Here is a 20,000-nt window from a genome sequence, read left to right on the forward strand (position 1 = left end):
GTGTGTGTGTGTGTGTGTGTGTGTGTGTGTGTGTGTGACTAAAGCAGTGGGATATATAATAAGCATCATGAAGGGACTGCTACATTAGTTTTAGCTGGATGAATCTCCTGATTATTGTTCAGATGAACTTTGAGATTAGTTTTGTTTATGAAATGTTTCCGGGGGTGGCAGATGACACCCCCCCCCCCCCCCCCCCCCGTTTTCCAGACCTGTGAGTCTGAGCTCTGCAGGCTGGATGTAGGAAGAGGATGTCATCAACTGGAGAAAACAGCTCCATCAGCGAAGAGAGAGGTCGGACATGCTGCACAAGAAGAGCTAAAATTGATGAAAACAAAAGCTGGATTTGGCCGAGACTGAACGCTGAGACCGAAACAAGAAGCAAGTCAGAGTCTAAACACGACAGAGAGCGAGATAAATCCAAGACGAGTCTGAGTCAAAACAGCCATCAAATCCTCAAAAGAAAAATGTGGTGACTCTAGCTGCTTCTTTCTGAGCGTCAGAGCGTCGGGACGTACGTTTCTCCGTGACTCTGATGAAAGGCGTCGGCTCATGTAAAGACCAGATCGTATTAAATCAGGACCACAGACTGGACTGACACCAGCAGTTCAACCATCTGATGGGAAGTCTAACTGAGTCTGGATGGAGCTGTTTTACTTCATCTCTTTTCTGACGCGGAGTAACGAGCGTTTAGGTCGTCATCATATCGTCGCCTGGTTCTACATTTAATCACATTTAAACCGTTTATAAAACACTGATTATATAAACATCTTCACTTGTTTGAATGGACACATGTAGATTTAAATGGGGAAAACTTGGATTTTTGATATAAATATACATTTTAATTTATTCTACTTTTGTGATCAGGTCTCACTTGAATAAAGTAAATGAGATGTTGATGTTAATGTGACTTCCTCATTAAATAAAGTGTAAAAAGATCAGCTGATGATCTGGAAACGCCGACATCACCGTGTGTGGTGGTTAAAAAGGCAGACTGAAGTCAGTGCAGCTGATACTGTGTGTGTGTGTGTGTGTGTGTGTGTGGTCCTACCTGGGGGAGCTCGGCCACAGAGGGCGGTTCCCCCTCATGAATTACGGCAGGCCTCGCTCTGACATGAAGATACTTCACCCGCCCGCCCGGCGTGACAGGCGGCGAGCCGGCGGCCGGCGGAGCGCGCTCAGTGCTTAATGGCTAAATTGGGAAGACTGTTACTAATCGCTTATTGAATAATGAAAGTGACACAGCTGATAAAAGATTTCAATACGGTGGATTATTTATAATATTTCACTTAAGCCTCTCTGGCTGAGTAATAGGAGGGCGAGTCGCAGGAGTCAGGGAGCGTCGACAACGAGGCGCTCAGAGTGTTCGATAATAAAACGGTCAGAGGAGGAAGAGGAGCAACGACAGGGTTAAAGAAGATCTGGGAGGATGGAGAGAAAATGAAAATGAACAGAATGAAGGAGGGAAGAGAGGAGGGCAGAAAGATGGAGAAAGAAAGAAGAGAGATTAGAAGAATAAAAAAGAAAGATGAATAAGAAGAGGAGGGAAAGGAGGAAGGAAAGAGGAGGAAAAGGTAAAGGAATGCCAAGAGGACAGAAGAGGAGAAAATGAGAAAGGAAAAGAAAGGAGGAGAAAAAACAAAGGGATGCAAAGAAGAGGAAAGAAAATGGAGGACAGGAAAAACAAAGAAGAGAGGAGGGAAAAGACAGAAAAGGGCTGAAAGAGATGTGAAGAGAGATAGAAGAAAGAAAACAAAGGAAAGAAAAGACGAAGAGAGGAGATGAAAACGAGAGTGGAGGAGGAGAGATGAGAGCGGTCGCGGCGTCCATCCGTCACTCAGACAGCCACTTGCCTTGTCAGCTGCTTGATGCCTCCGTGATGGAGAGACGAACATTACACATCTGCTGCTGCTGCCACATCTGTTCAACCATCAACAGAGTGTGTGAGAGTGTGTGAGAGTGTGTGTGTGTGTGTGTGTGTGTGTGTGTGTGTGTGTGAGGGTTTGTCAGAGCTCGAGTTCGACATCTAATGAAATGAAGAAGAAATCTGTTTTTAAACGAATCAATGGAAGAGAAGTTTATAGAGTCTGACTGTGACCTGGTGTGTGTGTGTGTGTGTGTGTGTGTGTGTGTGTGTGTGTGTGTGTGTGTGTGTGTGTACAGTCATGTTTCTGTTTGTAGAACCGCAGAAGAGGGAAACACTCGGATCAAAGCGTCGACCAAATGGCAGGTTATGTTACAAACTGATCCAGACACACAGTCACGTCACGGACGAACCCAAACACACTGAGACAGAGAAGAAGAAGAGGAACGAGGAGGAGGAGAAGAAGAAGAAGAGAGTCCAACGAGATGAAGAGATGAGGGGCTGACAGAATGAGAAGATGGAGAGATCCCTCCCTCTCAGCGGAGGTCAGGAGTCTCAGACGATCACATGACTGCGTTTCCCAACCCTGGTCCCACAACATCAGCGCCATGTTTCTTCTTCTGGGATTTTTACACAACGCACTGTTCACCTGGAGGAGTTCCTCCAGGTGAACAGCGGCGTTCTCTGTGACACCTCCAACATGGTCAGACTTGTTTCAGGGGGGTGGAGTTACTGGTCGGACCTGGGCGGGGAAAGTGTGAGGCGAGGGGAGGGGAGATGGCGTTACCTTCTGCAGTACCAGAGAGGCCGTCGGCCTTGAAGTTGCTGGTGCTCTTCTTCCGCCGGTGCTTCTTGCGGTTGGCGTGCGGCGACGGCGGCGGCTCCATCTTGGGACTGGTGGTGCTGGAGATACTGGGACTGGAGCAGACCGAGTCTCCCAGGCCCGTGTCTGACAAGTCAAACAATAAATACAACAGTTCAACAACCGGACACGACTCTCCTCAAGTGTCCCGTCACTTTGATCCAATAATCAATCAATGCATTGATTGAAAAATCAGGTCGATCAGTGACAGAAACCTCTTGATATGTGACATGTAATGAGTGATTTCTGCTTTAACAGTTGCTTCGTTAACAGACTCAGGATCAGGACTGATGAACCTAAATGAGACTGAGCCCTGTTCTGGTCTACATCAAGGTCTGTGTGGGGGGGGGGGCGCCTGGGGGCGAGCGAGGCTATCAGGAGAGGGAGTGGAGTCTCTCTCTCTCTGCCCTCCACTCTTCACGGCGGCCGCTGACAGCTGTGACTAGCGGCAGAATAAAATAACATTCAGCTTCCATCAATATCAGAGAGCGACGGCGACACTGACATGGGCACGGTGTGTGTGGAGATGGAAACACATGTGCACAAAACACACACACACACACACACACACACATACAAGCGCTCGTTGGCGGCTGCGTCCCAAACGGCAGACAGCCCCAAGGACGGCCATAACTTATTTTACAATCGTTTAGTCTCAGCTCAAGTGGAAAATGTGACAACTTATCTCTGCTGACAAGATGCCATCCCCGAGCGCGCAATTAACCGCCGTGGATTAACGGCCATCCCATCTGCAAGCCGCACTCCATCCACGTCAACCCCCCCCCCACCACCACCACCACCTCCTCCCGCTTCACTCTCCCTCTGATTGTTTTCTTCTGGGTTTTCCCTCGACTCTTGAACTCATCAACAGTTTGGACGCCAGCAGCTGAAGCACTGAACTGACCACAGGACACACGGCTCCACCTGCTCTAATCAATACACGATCAATCCCGGTTTAATGCAACCTCTTTTCTTTCTAGGGAAACTTCAGACTCTTCTACACTTAAAGACAAATATTATACTTTTGACTCTTACTTTGAAGCAGAAGGAATTTATCTTATTTTATTTTGAAAACCTGAAAGACCACACACTGTTCCTCACAGGAGAAAAACTGTCGGCCATGTCTGAAGCTGTGTCCTAACAACGGAGACACGGTCTGATCTGAAGTCTGTGTTTGAAGCTTTACGAAGAAAGATTCATGTAGTTTAAATGTTTGCTGAGTTTAACACGACCAGAATAAAACAAAGGAAGAAACAAAGGCTCCTTTCGTTGGTTCTATTGTGTTTTCAGGTCAGTTTGAAATAAGAATATTCTTCACTGTGGACGACTTCCTGTCATGTAGAGACGGTACAGGGGACGTGCAGTGTTCAGGTTAACAGGCATGAACGTCCTCACAACTACAGAAGGACCAACACGTGTGTGTGTGTGTGTGTGTGTGTGTGTGTGTGTGTGTGTGTGTGTGTGGCCCCTGGGAGTCCACTGAAAGCATTTCACAGCTTTAAACGTTATTTGAGGAGGGCTGGAGGGCACAACACTGACGACAGAGCTGTCAGTCAAGCTTATCGTCACGGCAACACACACACACACACACACACACACACACACACACCATGACAGCTGTCAGTCTTGAATTCAGTAACACTGCCACTTTACAAGTTTACACACACACACACACACACACACTTCACTAACAGTTACAGCAGCATTAGAGCTCTGGCAGGTGGGAGACAAACGATAGGCTCCCATGCGCAGCTCCGCACTGAGGCCCTCTGAGCTGCAGTGGAGGACCTACGACACTACGTTCAGAACCCTCAGGCCCGCGTCCGTCCCGTCATCACTCACCGGTGCTGACTCCAGAGTTGGCGATGACGGTGGCGTCGGTCCACTGGTCGGCGCTGGAGACGGAGTACGAGCGCTGGTGCATCCCCTCCATGCCGCGGCTGTTGAAGGACACCAGGCTGACGCCGCTCGCCATCTGAGACACCGACGAGCTGCTGGTCACCGAACCTGAGAGAGGAAGTCAGGGTTACTGTCTGCGGGTTTCTTACAACTATTTATTGTAATATCTTTACACATTTATTGTAAATATTTGTTCATATTTAAACTATCGGACCTGCAGAACTTGTTTTCCTTCATCTGTCATCAAGTTTATTATTATGAACCAAAACACAAACACAAATTGCTCGTGTGTGAAAACGTCCTGATGAACCTGATGCTGGTTCTCACGTTTTCAGATCAGTAGAAATATAACAATCAAAATGTTTGTTAGTAAAAATATTATCAATAACAGATTATATTATTGGATATTATTACTTGTAAGACACTTTCTAAACAGCTTGTTTGTTTGTCTATTTTTAATTATTTTAACAGTGAAGCTCTGCATCATATTTTAGCTCCTCGTACCTTCTGTGTGTAAAATCTTAATGTGAAAAGTAAACAGGAAGTAAAACAGTCAACTTTTCTCTTCATAATATTAAAAACTAAAGAACAAGAACCTCAGCTCTGTTGGAGCTGATCACATCCTTTGATCCACTGTTCACATAAAAGTACAGATGACTGCAGATTTAATACTGTCATTGATCCCTCACTTCCTGTCTCCCTCTCTCCTGTAAGAACTCTACAGCTTCAGTCGTATCTCTTTAAATCTGAGATGATGTTAATCCGGTGGTTTCTTCTTCTTCTTCTTCTCCTCCTCCTCACAGCGCATGCGTCAGTCATGCAGCACACACGCAGAAACACATAAAAGGCCTCCTCTCACAAGCCGGCTGCTTAAATCAAACCCTTGAGTTAGTAAGAGGCTGCATGGTCCAACAGCCGGGTGAATCATCCTCCCCCCTGCCTCCCCCCTCCTCTCATTACAGCTCATTTCTTGGTGCTGGCTGAGTGGAGCCAGGACTCTGATTGCATTAATATTCATGACAATAATTAGTACATGGAGTACGGCTCACTGAATATTCATGCTATTAGCTCGGGCCTCCTGGATCCCTGTGTGTGTGTGTGTGTGTGTGTGTGTGTGTGTGTGTGTGTGTGTGTGTGTGTGTGTGTGTGTGTGTCTCTCCACCTTTTGTTTTACGACGTCTTCCTCCAGGTGATCAGAAGCGTTTTGTGTTTCAAGGCTGAACTCCTGCTTTTTAAATTCCTGCTCTCAGTTTCCTCGACGTCGGAAACAAACGCAGGAAACGATTGGTGACGCGATCAAAAAATATTTGTCGTCATGACGATCTAATCGCCGGTTCTTCCTCGGCCTCAGCTGATTGGACCTCAGAATCATTTTATATCTGCTTTACATTATTTCATTTATTTATATATTTCATGTGTCTGTTAAGAAAAGTTATTATTATTATTATTATTATTTTAAAGAGCAACTTGAACCACTAAACGTGACGCTGACGTCTTCTTCTTCTTCTGCAGCACAAAGCTACATCACACATTTCAAAATAAAATACATTTTCCTTTCTCTTCTTTTTCTTTTTGTCTTTAACTGCTGCTTCTTCTCCATTATTATTTCTGTTCAGCGTCTCTGTTTATCTGTTTGTCTTGGTACAAACTTTCAGAGGTCGAGCTCTTGTTTATTCTTGATATTTGGAGGTAAAAGTTTTTATTGTAAATTCTGCTGATTTAAAAGCAAAGTGGGGACACAGTAAATGCTCATTTGATTTAGGTCTTTTCTCTTTATTGCACTTTAATTAAAAAATAAAAACGGCCTCTTCACTTTACGTTCAGTACGTGAAACGTCTGAGTGTTCGTATCTTATCTGTGATAATAAAAATATTTAGTGTGAAAACAAAAGAATCTTTTTCCTGGTATTTTTTTTTATTTTTTGAAATCTTATATTATTGGTCTGATTTTACTTTTAACCAACAAATGCACAGGTGATGATTTGGTTTCACTGACATGACATAAATGACAATTTTAATATTGATCTGGATTTTGTTTCTGATCATTAAATAAATATTGGCACCGATATTTAACAAATTCAAACCCAGTCGTCTCGTTTTGACCTTGAAGTCCGAAACCTTTTCAGAATCAACAGAGACCAAAGGATCTCAGGTGAGACTCTCACCTGGAGTCTGTCCCAGCTGCAGGCTGCTCATGTCCTTCGTCAGGCCGTTGGTTTTGGGACTCGGCACGGCGGCGCAGGTGGACACGGCGCGAGGCGGCCTCTTCCCCGGCACCTTCACCGTGGTCCTCAGCAGGTCGATCTCCTTCCCGTGGACGTTCTGCATGTAGTCCTGAGAGAGGAGGCGGGAAACTGAGTCAGCACTTTTCAGAATCAGCTGTCAGATTAAAGCACTGACCTGAGAACAGCTGATTATCTTTCAAAAAGGTTAGAAAATAAAATCTTTTAAAAACGACTCCAGCTCCTGATGTCTGATGATCAGAGACAAATCTGAAACTGAAGCTGCAGATTATTAAACTCAGATTAATCCAACAGATCTGGATCTATTAAACCTGAGAACATGGAGTCAATAAAAAGAAGAATTATATATATAATATATATCCACGAGCAGAAGAAACTAAATTTAAGACAGAGAATTAACCGTTGCGAACATGATTGAATGTGTTTGACAGTTTAACAAAAGTGGGTGAAAGGAATCGTGTTTCATGTAAATAAACTCGAGGCAGAACAAAGACAGAATAAATATTAAACAGGAAATAAAGGAGTAAAGTGAAGTGAAGTGTGTTGGGGGGTCGTTCTTTGGTGGGACGGGATTATTCTGGATAATAAAGTTCCTAAATCCCTAAATCGTACAAAGGAAACAAAGACACACTAATCCCTCAAAGCGGCGCTGAAGTGGACGACCACTCGGACACTGATTGGCTCCGCCCGTTCGCCGACACGCCCGAAAACACGCCCGACCTGCGATGATGAACTCTGCTCCGATAAGTGTTAATGACGAACGAGAGGCGCTTGTTAAATCCACCCCCTCCTCGTCCCCCCGCCCCTCGGAGGAGGGTGGAGTGTCGGCGGTGACCTGAGAGGAGCAGGGCATTGTGGGAGGTCGGCCTCCTCTTCAACATGAAGGAGGCGAGGAGAAACAAAGCTCACGTTACCCGCTGGGCCGGATTAAAACGCCTGCAGGACTCAGTGTTCTGGTTCTTCTATCACTGTGAGGACCAGCACTCTGCAGACCTGGAGAGTCACATGACTTAAGAGGTGGAGGCATCGTGTCCGCATGAAGTCTGTGACGGTCCTCACAGGTGCACGAGTACAAACGAGTGTAAAGGTAATAAAACAAACACCTGTTCACCTGTCGGGACCTTCACCAACACACATGAACTCCGACTCACGTTAAAGAGACGACGACCGGACGACACGTCCTCACTCTCCAGCTCCAAACCTCTAATTGGTCCTCACAAATATAGAACCACAAGAGCACACACACACACAGTCTTATTACACACACACACACACACACACACACACACACACACACACACACACACACACACACCTCCGACAGATTGACCACAGTAATTGAGCCTCCATTTGCATTGGAGAGCTTTCATCATCGGCCCGATCGTCCACACCACGCTGCGACGTCCAGGACCGATGTGTGTATCGACCAAACACACTGACAGCAGGTGGTGTGTGTGTGTGTGTGTGTGTGTGAACACGAGAGAGAAAATGTATCTGCATTTATCAATTTATGAGCGTCAAAGAAATGAAGTGTGTTTATAGCTGCTTGTGTGTGTTTAAGATGAGTGTACACACATGTAGGTAAATGTGTGTGTGTGTGTGTGTGTGTGTGTATGTGTGTGTGTGTGTGTGTGTGTGTGTGTGTGTGTGTGTTAAATGGATGCACACCCGGCAGCGTCAGTGTGAAAAATGCAACATGAACAGAGATCTGAATACTGCTGACACGGAGGGAAACAGGATCCATAAAGAGCGAGCTCGTCTCACACGATGGATGGTTAAAGAGGCGACGGCAGATAAAGGAGAAGAAGAAGAAGAAGAAGAAGAAGAAGAAGAAGAAGCTCAGACAGGAAACATCAAGAAACAAGTGGCGGAAAAATGGATAAAAGACACAGAGGAGGTGTTTTCACTTCAGACTAAATGTTGCAGCTAACGGTCGTCACACTGAGTCCAACTAAAGAAAGAGTGCAGTGGTTTGTGTCGTGGTGCTAATCAGCTGTTAATATCTAAACTGTGATATTAATACTGTATAATATATAAATATCTAATATGGACAGAATGTGTGAATATCAGGACATTTTCTTCATTTAAACTCGATTCAAAACTCCGATTTGTGAGGAGTGAAACGTGGACACAAGAAACAGCGAGTTGGACTGGAGCTAACGAACATTAGAGAATAAATACAGGTCAATAATTAACAAGAAATTACAATAATAAATAATGACATGTGTCTCAGCTACAGAGTTTGTCCTGATCACGACATATTTTAGTCATCTTACATCCTGATTAAAATGACTGTTTATGTTTGTTAGGAAATTATTATTTATAACTGATTAATATCTGTTTAAGAAGAATATGATTTATTTTAATTTATTTGTCATTAAATATTTCTGTTTCAATCTGATTTAGTTTGAGATTAAAAAACTGTGTCTCAGCTACTAAATAAAATTAAAGTGTCGTCATTATTTTACACAATTTAAATCGTTATGTAATTTTACTTTTAATGTAAAAATAATTTTCATTTGTATTTATTTATTTAGTTGAGTTGTGATGATGACCATGAGCTACGGTTGAGAGCGAGTAAGTGGACCTTGAGTTGAGATTCCCTTGTGACACACGAACATTTTCATTTCATACTGACGAGGTGATTAATTGATGAGTCAATTAGAAATGTGCTGATCACAGAACCCTGTGGGGGAGGGGCAGCAGAGGTCACCGTGGAAACAGCAGCAGGTGAAATCTGGACACAGACTGAACAGAAGACGCCGCTCTGTGATTTCAGCCCGGAGCTCCAGGACTGAAACTCAGAGTCTCTCCGACACGAGAGGCGATTAATTACCGTCTCTCCTTCTTTTGGCCTGATCTTCGTCTCTTTAGAGGAGACTTTTCTTGCCAATTAGGTGGCATCTATTGCCATCCACTTAATTAGCGGCATTAATGTGATTTCTTTGCACATAGTCGGGCAATTAGCGGCGCTGATTGAGTTTCATTCGATTAGCCTCCGCAAACACGCTAATTGACGCCCGAGCTGCAGATGCAACACGCTCAGGAAAACCTGGCTTTTTGGTGCTGGAGGGGGTTTGTGTGTGTGTGTGTGTGTGTGTGTGTGTGTGTGTGTGTGTTTATACACGAGTGTGTGTTGATGTGTTAAGTGATGAGTTTTAACACTAATTTACTGCATCAGCTGCTCTAATCAGTGACGGACGTGTGCAGTTTGGTGAAGTGTTTTTCTCGGCTCAAAGTGTGGAAACGTCTCAGGCATGAGCGGCTCCGCAGGGAATCAAACCCACGACCCCGGGCTGCAGGAGTGCCTTGCTCACACCCACTGACCACATGGACGCTGGGACTTTAACGTAACGCCCACTGAGGCTCTGGGTTTAAACTGTTCAAGCTGAAATAGAAAAACTTTTCAGTTGTTTGACATGAATCTTTTCAACTGTTTGTGGCTCAAAACAAGTAATTTTACTGTAATTTAATTAAAATTATCACTTCTCTCTTTTACAGACGAAACAAACGAGTTTACCAGAGGAAACAATCGTGAGATAAATCAAAAAAGAAAAGTGAATATTTCTCCTCCTCCGTGTCTTTTCTTTCTTCACTGAAACAAACCAAATCAAATCCAAAGTTTAAAAATACTTTTTTTTTTGGCTTCGGTATTTAACACAACTTTTATTGTGAAAATCCTGAGTTGTTCACGTCTTTCCTCCATGTTCATTGAGCATTTTAATTCATTTTATTTACAACATTTAATTTCTCTCGTAAATTAATTCAGTCTAATCCGTCTCCCTCCTTTAGGCACCAAACTGTCAAACTGTGTTTGTTTTTAGTAACTAAACTCTGAAATGTTTCTCTCTCTTTTATTTATTTTAAGGCTCAAAATCAACAGGAAACACGTTTTACTCTCTCTGACTTTAAACACACACAACAAGGTCTGAGCAGCTTCACGAGCCCGAAGGAAACATGAGACACACTCTGTAAAAATGTGAACAAACGATCGATGAAGTAAATTTCTAACCTGTTGTTCACGGCACAAAATGAATATGTCTCACATCGATCTGATGAAGACACAGGCAGAGACTCAGAGGCAGGAGAGAGAGAGAGAGAGAGAGAGAGTGTGTGTGTGTGTGTGTGTGTGTGTGTGTGAGATAATAAAGCAGCGTCAGGGCAGGATATTGTGCCAACAGGGCAGAGAGCCGGGGCAATTAGCAGAGACATTACAGCTGATATTCACATCATCAACGCCGACGTGGGCAAACAGATGACGAGTCCTAATTAATGCACAAGCCATCAACATTGTGTGTGTGTGTGTGTGTGTGTGTTTGTGTTCTGGCCAAGATTCCGGACACACACACACACACACACACACACACACACACACACACACACAGGAGGAAGATGAAGAGCTGCAGATCGATGGAGGTCAGTGCAGACTGGCAGAGCACTGGAGTCTAATAAGCAATCAGAGAGGGTTAGTAATAAGTGTGTGTGTGTGTGTGTGTGTGTGTGTGTGTGTCTTACATGCAGGCTGGGGTGGTAGGTGAGCAGTCCGTTGTCACACAGCGTCACGTACTTCTTCTTCCACTCCTTGTTGAGGGATTTGCCGCTTCTCTTCAGCAGCATGCCCTGCACACAGGAAACACAACGAGCACATGTTCAACACAAACTGAGCCACACAACTCATCCTCATCCTCATCTTCGTCATCCTCTTCATCATCCTCATCCGCTTCATCTCCACCTTGTTGACTGTGCGACCTGGTGTTAATTCTGTTCATGAAAACTGGGACTAAATTCATTTGTTGAGCGTCTTTTATTCATGATGAAGAGACTTCCTCTTCTTCATTAAAACCTGCAACAACGTGGCCAAAAGTATGTGGACGCCTGAGTATTAAACCCATATGACTGTGTAACATGTGACAGCCTCCACTCCTCTGGTTGGAGTCAGCTGGACAACATTTATTTTAAAAGCCTTTGGATCTTTGTTCAGGAAACTTCAGTGTCATGTGTCTCTGGTACCTGAGGGTCTGGGTCATCGCAGGGGTTCTGGATGGGGTGGGGTCAGAACTACTGCAGCCTTTCACTCACAAACAGTCAAATCTTCTGTTTATATTAATTCATTCAGATTACCAAACGTATAGTTAGAGTAATTATCAGTTACAGGTAATGACTCTGAAGAGCAGGACGTGTCTCTACATGTCTGGAGGTTTCATCACTTCACATGTTAAAATAAACCAATTAGAAACCTGGATCTGTGAGAGCGGCTCCCTGCAGGAGAACTCAGGTTTCATTAAGCTCCTGTAGAGATCACACGGCGCAGGATGATCTGGTCACTGAAGTGCGTGTGATCGGTTTCTCATGAGCTGTTGACACAAGACTGGAAACGCACTTTGGTTTAAAATGTAATTGTGTGTCTCCGTCACTGGACAGAAGCATGTGAGCGTCCACACAGGGAAGACAGTGAACATCACCGAGTCTGTTTCACCTCATTATGTCTATTTAGGCTTTTTTTTTTTTTCTTTTTTGCAACATCTCGATTTTTTGATTCTGCTCTTTGTGCACGTTGAAGCTCGATCACACCGAGAGTCTGTGGAGCGGAGATAACGAGCTTAAAGGCAGAAGAGCGATTAAACAAGAGCTCATTTCTGCCCAGAACAACATTTTCACTGCAGAAAATCTGCAGCCGAGCTGAAAGGAGCTCGCTCTAAAGCGGCGAGAGCAGAAAAGATGGAGGGAAATCAGCAGTTATTTAATTGTCTGACTCTCTTCAGGCCTGTTAACGTCCCTGCTTCACACTCTCTCTCTCCTACGCACATCAGCTGCGGCTGACTGACCGTTTAGGCCGAGCGACCGCCCGCTCGCCCGCCCACACTTCATTTGAGCCGGATTCATTAGGTGAGCGGGAGAGAGAGCAAGAAGGTCAAAGAGAAAGCGAGAGAGAGAGAGAGAAATGGGAGAAAGAAGGATCAAAAAGAGAAAGAGAGAGAGAGGTGGGGGGGAGTGGGAGGAGGCGGCGGGGGATAAAACTGTCCACTGATTAGCAATTACAGCCGTGCTGCCACGCGTGTCACTTCACTGGACCTCTACAACATTAACACTCCGACAGAGGATATTAATAGAGTCCAGCCGTGAAGGGGGGGGGGGGGGGGGGGGGTTTAGAGGCGCACAGCACAGGAAGGGGGGACGGACGGACAGGCCGGCTGATGGACAGAAGCCTGCTCTCCGCCGCCCCGACCGCTCAGCTTTCATTAAGGCGGTCGGTGGTGGTGGGACAGAGCGGCGGGCCCGGGGTGACCCTCGCCGCCAGTGACGGCACATTCGGCGTAATTGGCGGTGACATAACGCCAGGAAGGAGCGCTTCAGAGTGACACGGAGGGCGGGGAGAGCAGGCAGAGGACGAGATGGTGAGCCGCGAAACAAATGAGACAAAAACTCTGAAATATCTTTGTCTCCGGCGAGAGACGCTCAGGAAGCAGACACATGAAATATTATTTCTGTTTAATAAAGGAGGTAAAACATGTTTAATTCAGACGTTCATGTTCTCCAGAGGATGAACGCTAATGATTTAATGATCCCACGACACCTGGTATTAAAGGAAAGACAGGAAGTGCGGGGAGAGAGGGGGGCGGGGAAAGACAGACGTCCCAGGCTGGACACAAACATCAGGACTCATCAGCGTGAAGGATCAGAGCGTCTACATCTTGGAACTGGAGACGGTTCGTCACAGGATGAAACCTGATCATACAAGAGTCAGAGCTCAGGAAGCTGATCTGATGAACAGCTGATCTCTGAGCTTCAGCCAGAGAGTTTTACTGCTGCAGTGTTTTCTTTAATTTCAGCTCATGTCATGAGGAAGTGAAAACAGAGCAGCGTGTGTGAGAGCCGCCGCAACACGGACGGTTCCCCACGGTGCGCTAAACGCGACTTGACGAGCTTCCTGCTGCTGTGAAGTGAAAGCTGCCGGCAGCCGTGCAGCTGTCAGGCCAGCTGATCATCCATTACTGCCTGTTAGCGAGCGAGCGAGCGAGAGAGAGAGAGAGCGGCAACATGTTTCCAGGCAGAGAGGACGAGTGTTTACATTAGGACTGTCATCAATTAAGGCTTTTTAGGTCACCACACACTCGTGGGATTTTATCCGTTTTAATGGAGAAGCAGATTCACAGATAAATCTCATCGATCAGGACGTCACGTGGACTTTTAACTCAAATAAACGACATCACTTAAATATAAAGGAAACATCGTCAGACACTGAAGCTGAGCCTGACGTGTGAGAAATACTTTTGTTATCAACTCACAGCGTCCTGTGAAGCGTCACATGACTCCTGCACTAACCAACATGTCTGACCTCTATAGATCCAGGAGCTTTATCGTCTCTGAGTCCGACTGAGAAACTCCACGACAAAAACACTGAGTCCAGTTTTACTAATAAAAAACAACCATCAATAAAACCACATGAACCCAGACGCTTGTTCCTTTATAAACTTCAGGAGGAAAATGATTTATTCTGCTGATGTTTGTTACTTTAAAGAAACGTCACGGCAGCGTTTCAGTTCCTACAGATGAAGGTTTGAAACTTCTGTTGCTGTTACAAATATTGAGATATGAAATTCTTCTTCTACTTCTTTAGTGTTAGTTCATCTCTTCACCATTTGTGAACAACCATCCGATCACCAGCCCAGCATGATTCCTGTTTCTTAATCATCCCGTGATTCTTAATCAGAAGAAAGCAGCACTTTATATCTAAAGAAACTATTTTGTATTTTGAATTTGTTATTTACCAAAATAAAAATAAAGACTGGAAATGGAGCATTTCTGAGACTCAACACTAAATGAAAACCTCATTAAAACAGTTGCATGAATGTTTTAATGAGGAAAAAAGAGAAATAAGAAACAAAGGTGTGGAAATAGTTTTGAACAAAAAGGAAACGAGAGTCGATGGAAGTCAAACTTCAGCGGAGACGGAGACAGAGACGTGTGAAGGATGGAGGCGAGGACGTCGCTCTCCGGGACTGGAGGCCTCCTCTGAACTAAACCGGGGGGGGGAACTATATTTCTTACACTTTTCCAACCGAACCTGGTATTTGGGGAGGGAGACGTCAGCAAATTAATTTTGGCCATCCGTCCTGAGGATGACAAGTGATCAGTTTGCACGAGGGAAAGGCTAATTGAACGCCGCGTCGAAGCCCTCCTGATGGGTAATATCTTTCATTATTCACCTCCCGGGGCTTCATGACACACACACGTCGCCTCTTATTTTACCTTCGGGAGGGGGGGGGGCTGGCAGCCATGACAGCTCACAAGGTCTCCACATGGGAAAATAGATGTGGGGAGATAAATACATCCTCAGATATACTCTGTGCTCGCGGTGCCCGGGCACTTCTCCGCCCCGGTGAAGTATTGTGGGGTAGTGCTTAGGAAAAGGTCGCTAGCTCGGGGGGGCGAGGAGATGAAGTCATTTGTTAGGCATCCGAAAACGTCCGAGGGCATTAGTGAGGTTCACAACTGAGGCTTCTTCTGTTCACAGTAAACAAGGAAGCATGAGGAGCACATGTTTAGTTCAAGCGGACACAACCAGGGATGTAGGAAAGGAAGCAAGTGAAGGAAGGACGCAGGAGTTTTCCTTTAGATATGAACAGCAGCATCAGCTCTCCGAGAACACAAAACTCCCCCGGACTCAGTTTCTCCTCCTTCATCCCGAGACACTTCTTCGCCCCGGTGAAGTATTGTGGTGTAGTGCTTAAGAAAAGGTCGCTCGCTCGAGGGAAGCCAAGAGATGAAGTCATTCGTTAAGACGACGCATCTGAAAATGTTCAGGGGCTCGTACCTGAGGGTCTGATTAAAGACCGCTGCAGTCACAGGCCGGACACGTTACAGGAGGAAGACGTGGATGGAAGCACGGACATTATCGCGAGGCAGAGAAATGATTAATGATACAACAATACTTCCTCTTTTCTCTCATCACGTCCAGTTTGTGGATCATACAACAGGATAAAATCATTATTTTACCTTCCACCCTGAGAATCTAAACTCCACGAGACACAAAGCGTCTGATAAAGGAACTTTCTTCTTTCTGAGGTTTGTTTCCTCCTGGAAGAAGCCGCACGTCTATTGATACAGGCTAATCTACTCTCTAATCACTCAATCACCCCCCTATTTTGCTCAGACAATGGACTCTCCCTGGGCCTCTGGAAGGGACTGACAGCGAATCTTGGAGGAGATACGGGGGAGGCGATATCTGTGGAAAAGACGTGGACAAACCCTCCAGAGAACAGGGTGATCTCGACGGGGCCGCGGCCCTTTTGTTCTTCAACGTCCCCAGAGAGCAGGAGGCTAAATTAGAGGTGTCACCCCCTGCAGACAGCAGAGCGTGGGGGGGGGGGCCTCACTCCTCTATCGCGAGGCCATCTGATCTGGCCTGAGCAGTGATCACAGGTCATCCATCATCCCCTCAGACACAGGAGACTGAGCTGGTTTGTATTGAGTCAGGTGAAATGTTCCCTCCTCCAATCACAGAACAAGACAAAAGACAGAGAGGGAAGAGACTGAAGCTCCAGGTAAATATCACCTGAGGGAAACAGATGAAACCAACACTCAGGTCTGGACCCACTGAGAACTTCTTCATATTTACTTTAACATTTCCTCCAAGTGGAAGATCAAGAAGTTTCAAATAACAAACCCACGAACATTTTCTACAGAGTATTTATCTTGATGTTCTGCTGCTTTTACAGCGTATGTTTGTTGAGGGGTTAAAACAAAAGCAGCAACCTCCAACAGTGAAGAACCAGAAGCTGCAGTTCCTCTAACGACCACTAGAGTCTGGCTCCAACAGTGAGTCAGTCCCCATAGACTCCCATGTTAAACTGTCCAACTTTACAGCAGAAATAAACATGTTTGCAGCCTGGTACAGAAACTGTCACCTGTTTATATTTTAATAAGAACTACAGTTATGGAGGATTGAGGGGCGTGACTCTTTGAGTGACAGGTGAGTGAGCATGAGCGAAGTCTCAGCTCCACACAAACCCCTCCTCTTTGACCATTTTTGGATTAGCTGTTAGGAGGCGGAGTCAGACACTGCCAAGATGGTGCCGGTGGAGCAGCTCACTCTGAGCTTCAGAAAGCTCTGGGTGGCGTCACAGAGGCGACGTCCATCTTTTTATACAGTGAATGGAGGAACAGCAGGTCATATAAATATAACATAACAAGTTTGTTATTTATTATCAGTGCATCTTAAAAACCTGCTGGAAGTTTATAAAGAAATCTGGGAGAAAGTTTTTGGTCTTTGTGAATATTTTCTTACATGAGAGAAGCAGCGTGGCTCGTGAATCCCACGGCTGTCGCTCTGGGTGAGTTTGACTTTTTAAAAATACTTCTCAGTTCAAATGCAGAGGCGAGTGTACAGCCTTGATGGCGCTCTGTGTTCCCCGAGTGTTTCTAGCTAAAGATCATCTCTTCCCAGGTGGTACTTGACCCGATGACGGAGGGAAAAACTCGTCTGTCGCCTGGTTCGAGGTAAACGGCACAAACCAGAGCGTCACCGCAACAGAGAACAAAACCCACAACGAACATCAAAACACACACAACAGCAGACACACAGCGGCATCAGGCTCCACGACAAGGTCGGCGTTGATGAGGCAAGGACAGCGAAGGGCAGGCCCAGGGGAGCAGGACGCAGACCAGATCAAATAAAACACCACAGAAGAAGAGGGGGGTTGAAGAGGAGCTGATTTATCTGATAAGAGTTCTGGGTAATTAATTAGAAACTCAATTATCCAAACCTTACTTCAGCAGTCTCAATTCATTAGTGGATAAAAAACCTCGCCCCTCGCTCGACGCCGACGCTCAGAGAGAGGCAGGATGTGAAGAAAACAACACTCCTCTTCCTCGGTGAGAGACCCTCAGGTCACCGCTGGTCGCTTTTGTCCGGCTTATCATCAGACGAGTGTACACAACACACCGACACACACACACTCACACACTCGTGGCATGAAACAACAAAGCGACCACAGGGACACTTCCAGCGCGCTCAGAAAAACACCCCCGTGCCAAACAAAAACTGTGGAGCGCTCCGTGGAGACCGCCGCGCCGAGGCGTAATGAGCACAATCTAAAAATGCTCTTTGATTGACGCCTGTGTTCCTTGTTTTAATTATTTCTCAAACTAAAAAGGGAGAGACAACCCTCCAACACATCCTCCATCCTCCCACCCCCCAAAAAATCTCATTTCCAGGGGTTAGTGTGCATGACAAAAATGTCATCATGGCCAAAATGGCTCCGAGCGGTGACAACCTTTCCCAGGGAAATGATATTTTTCCAATCCGGCGGAAGGCGGATCGTGTCACCCTCGTTAAAGCCTTGATAGCAGGTCTTTAATATTCACCGTCTTAATTAGGGCCGCAGTTAATTTCATTAAATTCTTTGGCTGCTAAATGAAGCAGATTATGAGACATCTTTTATTGCGAAGCGTGAAATTACAGCCTGCCCGCTGCCAATGGCGGGGCGAAACTAATGAATTACAGGGTAAATAACACCCGAATTAACCATCCAATTTAACTCCTTACAAAGCGCCCGGCGCCGAGGGGGGACGAGTAGACTTGTCAAAACCACCCAGCCCCGCGCTCGTCTGCAACCCCGCGAGAGGCAATTACAACCACGACACTAATCAGCTCCTCACAGGAAGACGACGACCACGTCCGAGGCCTTGAGACTTCTGCAAGAATCAGAGTCTGACTCAGGCTCACACTCAATGTTCATTCCCAGGACGAGGTCGTCCGGCTGGAGGTCACACACTCTGGCAGCTCCTCAGAGCGGGAGTTTTTAACACTTGGCTGAGAAGCAGGAAACGTCCTGATCACATGTTCTTCATATTAACTTCAACCATGTGAATCAGAAAAGGAAGCGAGGTCGTCGTCTTGAGCCAGAGCAAGAAAAACACCGAGACAAAGAAACTATATTGAGGCGTGAGAGAAGGTCAGTAAATGTTTGTTGTTTGTTAAATCCAGTCGATCTCATAATCAGGATTATTTAACACTAACACATTTATTGAACAGATTTGTGTCTGTAGATCTTCCAGTTATAGAGACATAAGATATCTGAGTGTGGTCTGATGACGCACTCCTACGTACGTCGCTAACGTAACCAGGAAGTGGATGGGGGGGTGGAATTTGTTGCGGAACACATTGCGGCACAATAATTGTTTTATCTGGATGATCTTGTTTTTATAATCGTTATCAGAAATAAAACTAAATGAGTCTCTACCGAGCTCTAGCGTCCCAGACAGAAAACAGCTGTCCAAACATCGACAGAACAACTTCAGGTTTAAAGTGTCTGAGTTTCTCTGTAAGTCGTCGGGAGCAACACTGCGACACCGCGCTGCTTCAGGAACAGTCACTGTTTCTGTGGCTTTAACAAGCGATTACAGTTGAATCACTCGTTAATAAAGACGTTAAACTTCTAATCCGAGTCTCTGAACCTTTAGAATCCGTCTGAGCAGGATTTGGACTCTAAGGTCTCGGGTCCGGAGAGAGTTCTCCATCGTGGAGTCGGCCTTGACCGGCCCACCAGTAAGAGGCTGCGTTTGTACTGGGCGGCTCCCAGGTGGGACTCGGTGAACGAGTCAGGCCGCCGCCGCGCTCAGTGAACCCTCGCTGAGTAAATAAAGGTTTAGGAGAAGAAGAAGAAAAGAGCCTCTCCGGTGTGTCTGCGGTCCCAGCGGCTCGGCTGCTGTGTCGGAGGAAATTAATTTGTTAGATTGTTGGTTTTCAAAGCGTCTCGGTCAGAGACACGAGCGAGCCGCTCCCTCTCTCTCCGGTAATTATCGGCTAATTAGCGGCGTGGAGCAGATGTCGGAGGAGCCCTGCGCCGTCAACAGCCTCTGTAAACAAAGCTGGACGCATCCGCTCACTTCAAGACAGAAGAAGAAGAAAAGGAGCGACCAATCAGCCGCCGGTACAGCCAGAGTTTCCTCTGTGGTTTCATGTGGCAGCGAAGCTTCTTAGCAGGAGGCTTCAGCTCCGACTCCACATGTGTTTCCTGGTTCGGCTCGTGGTGCAGGTGGCGCAGGAACACGCCGTCCCTCCGAGACTCAATTACAACAAACACGTTCCTTCTTTCTAAATTAATCCCAGTTTTATCTTTATGTTTCATCTT

The 20,000-nt window shown here is 45.9% G+C and overlaps 1 protein-coding gene across 4 annotated transcripts in view; it reads right to left on the reverse strand.

Annotated features, from left to right (window-relative positions):
* agap1 (ArfGAP with GTPase domain, ankyrin repeat and PH domain 1) overlaps nt 1-20,000 on the reverse strand; it is a 134,436-nt gene that overhangs the window by 29,044 nt on the left and 85,392 nt on the right. For 3 of the 4 annotated variants that reach the window (XM_023396449.2, XM_023396445.2, XM_023396447.2), the window contains 4 exons: nt 11,380-11,484; nt 6,787-6,955; nt 4,566-4,730; nt 2,649-2,810 (listed from right to left, as the gene is read on the reverse strand). In XM_023396449.2, the coding sequence (XP_023252217.1) occupies nt 2,649-2,810; nt 4,566-4,730; nt 6,787-6,955; nt 11,380-11,484 (601 nt within the window). The remainder of the gene's footprint in view (nt 1-2,648; nt 2,811-4,565; nt 4,731-6,786; nt 6,956-11,379; nt 11,485-20,000) is intronic. The other variant, XM_023396446.2, reaches the window with a different exon arrangement.

The sequence above is a fragment of the Seriola lalandi genome, unplaced genomic scaffold (genome assembly GCF_002814215.2).
Source record: "Seriola lalandi dorsalis isolate HSWRI2012SDOR001 ecotype SW California unplaced genomic scaffold, Sedor1 jcf7180002054977, whole genome shotgun sequence".
Classification (NCBI taxonomy): Eukaryota; Metazoa; Chordata; class Actinopteri; order Carangiformes; family Carangidae; genus Seriola; species Seriola lalandi.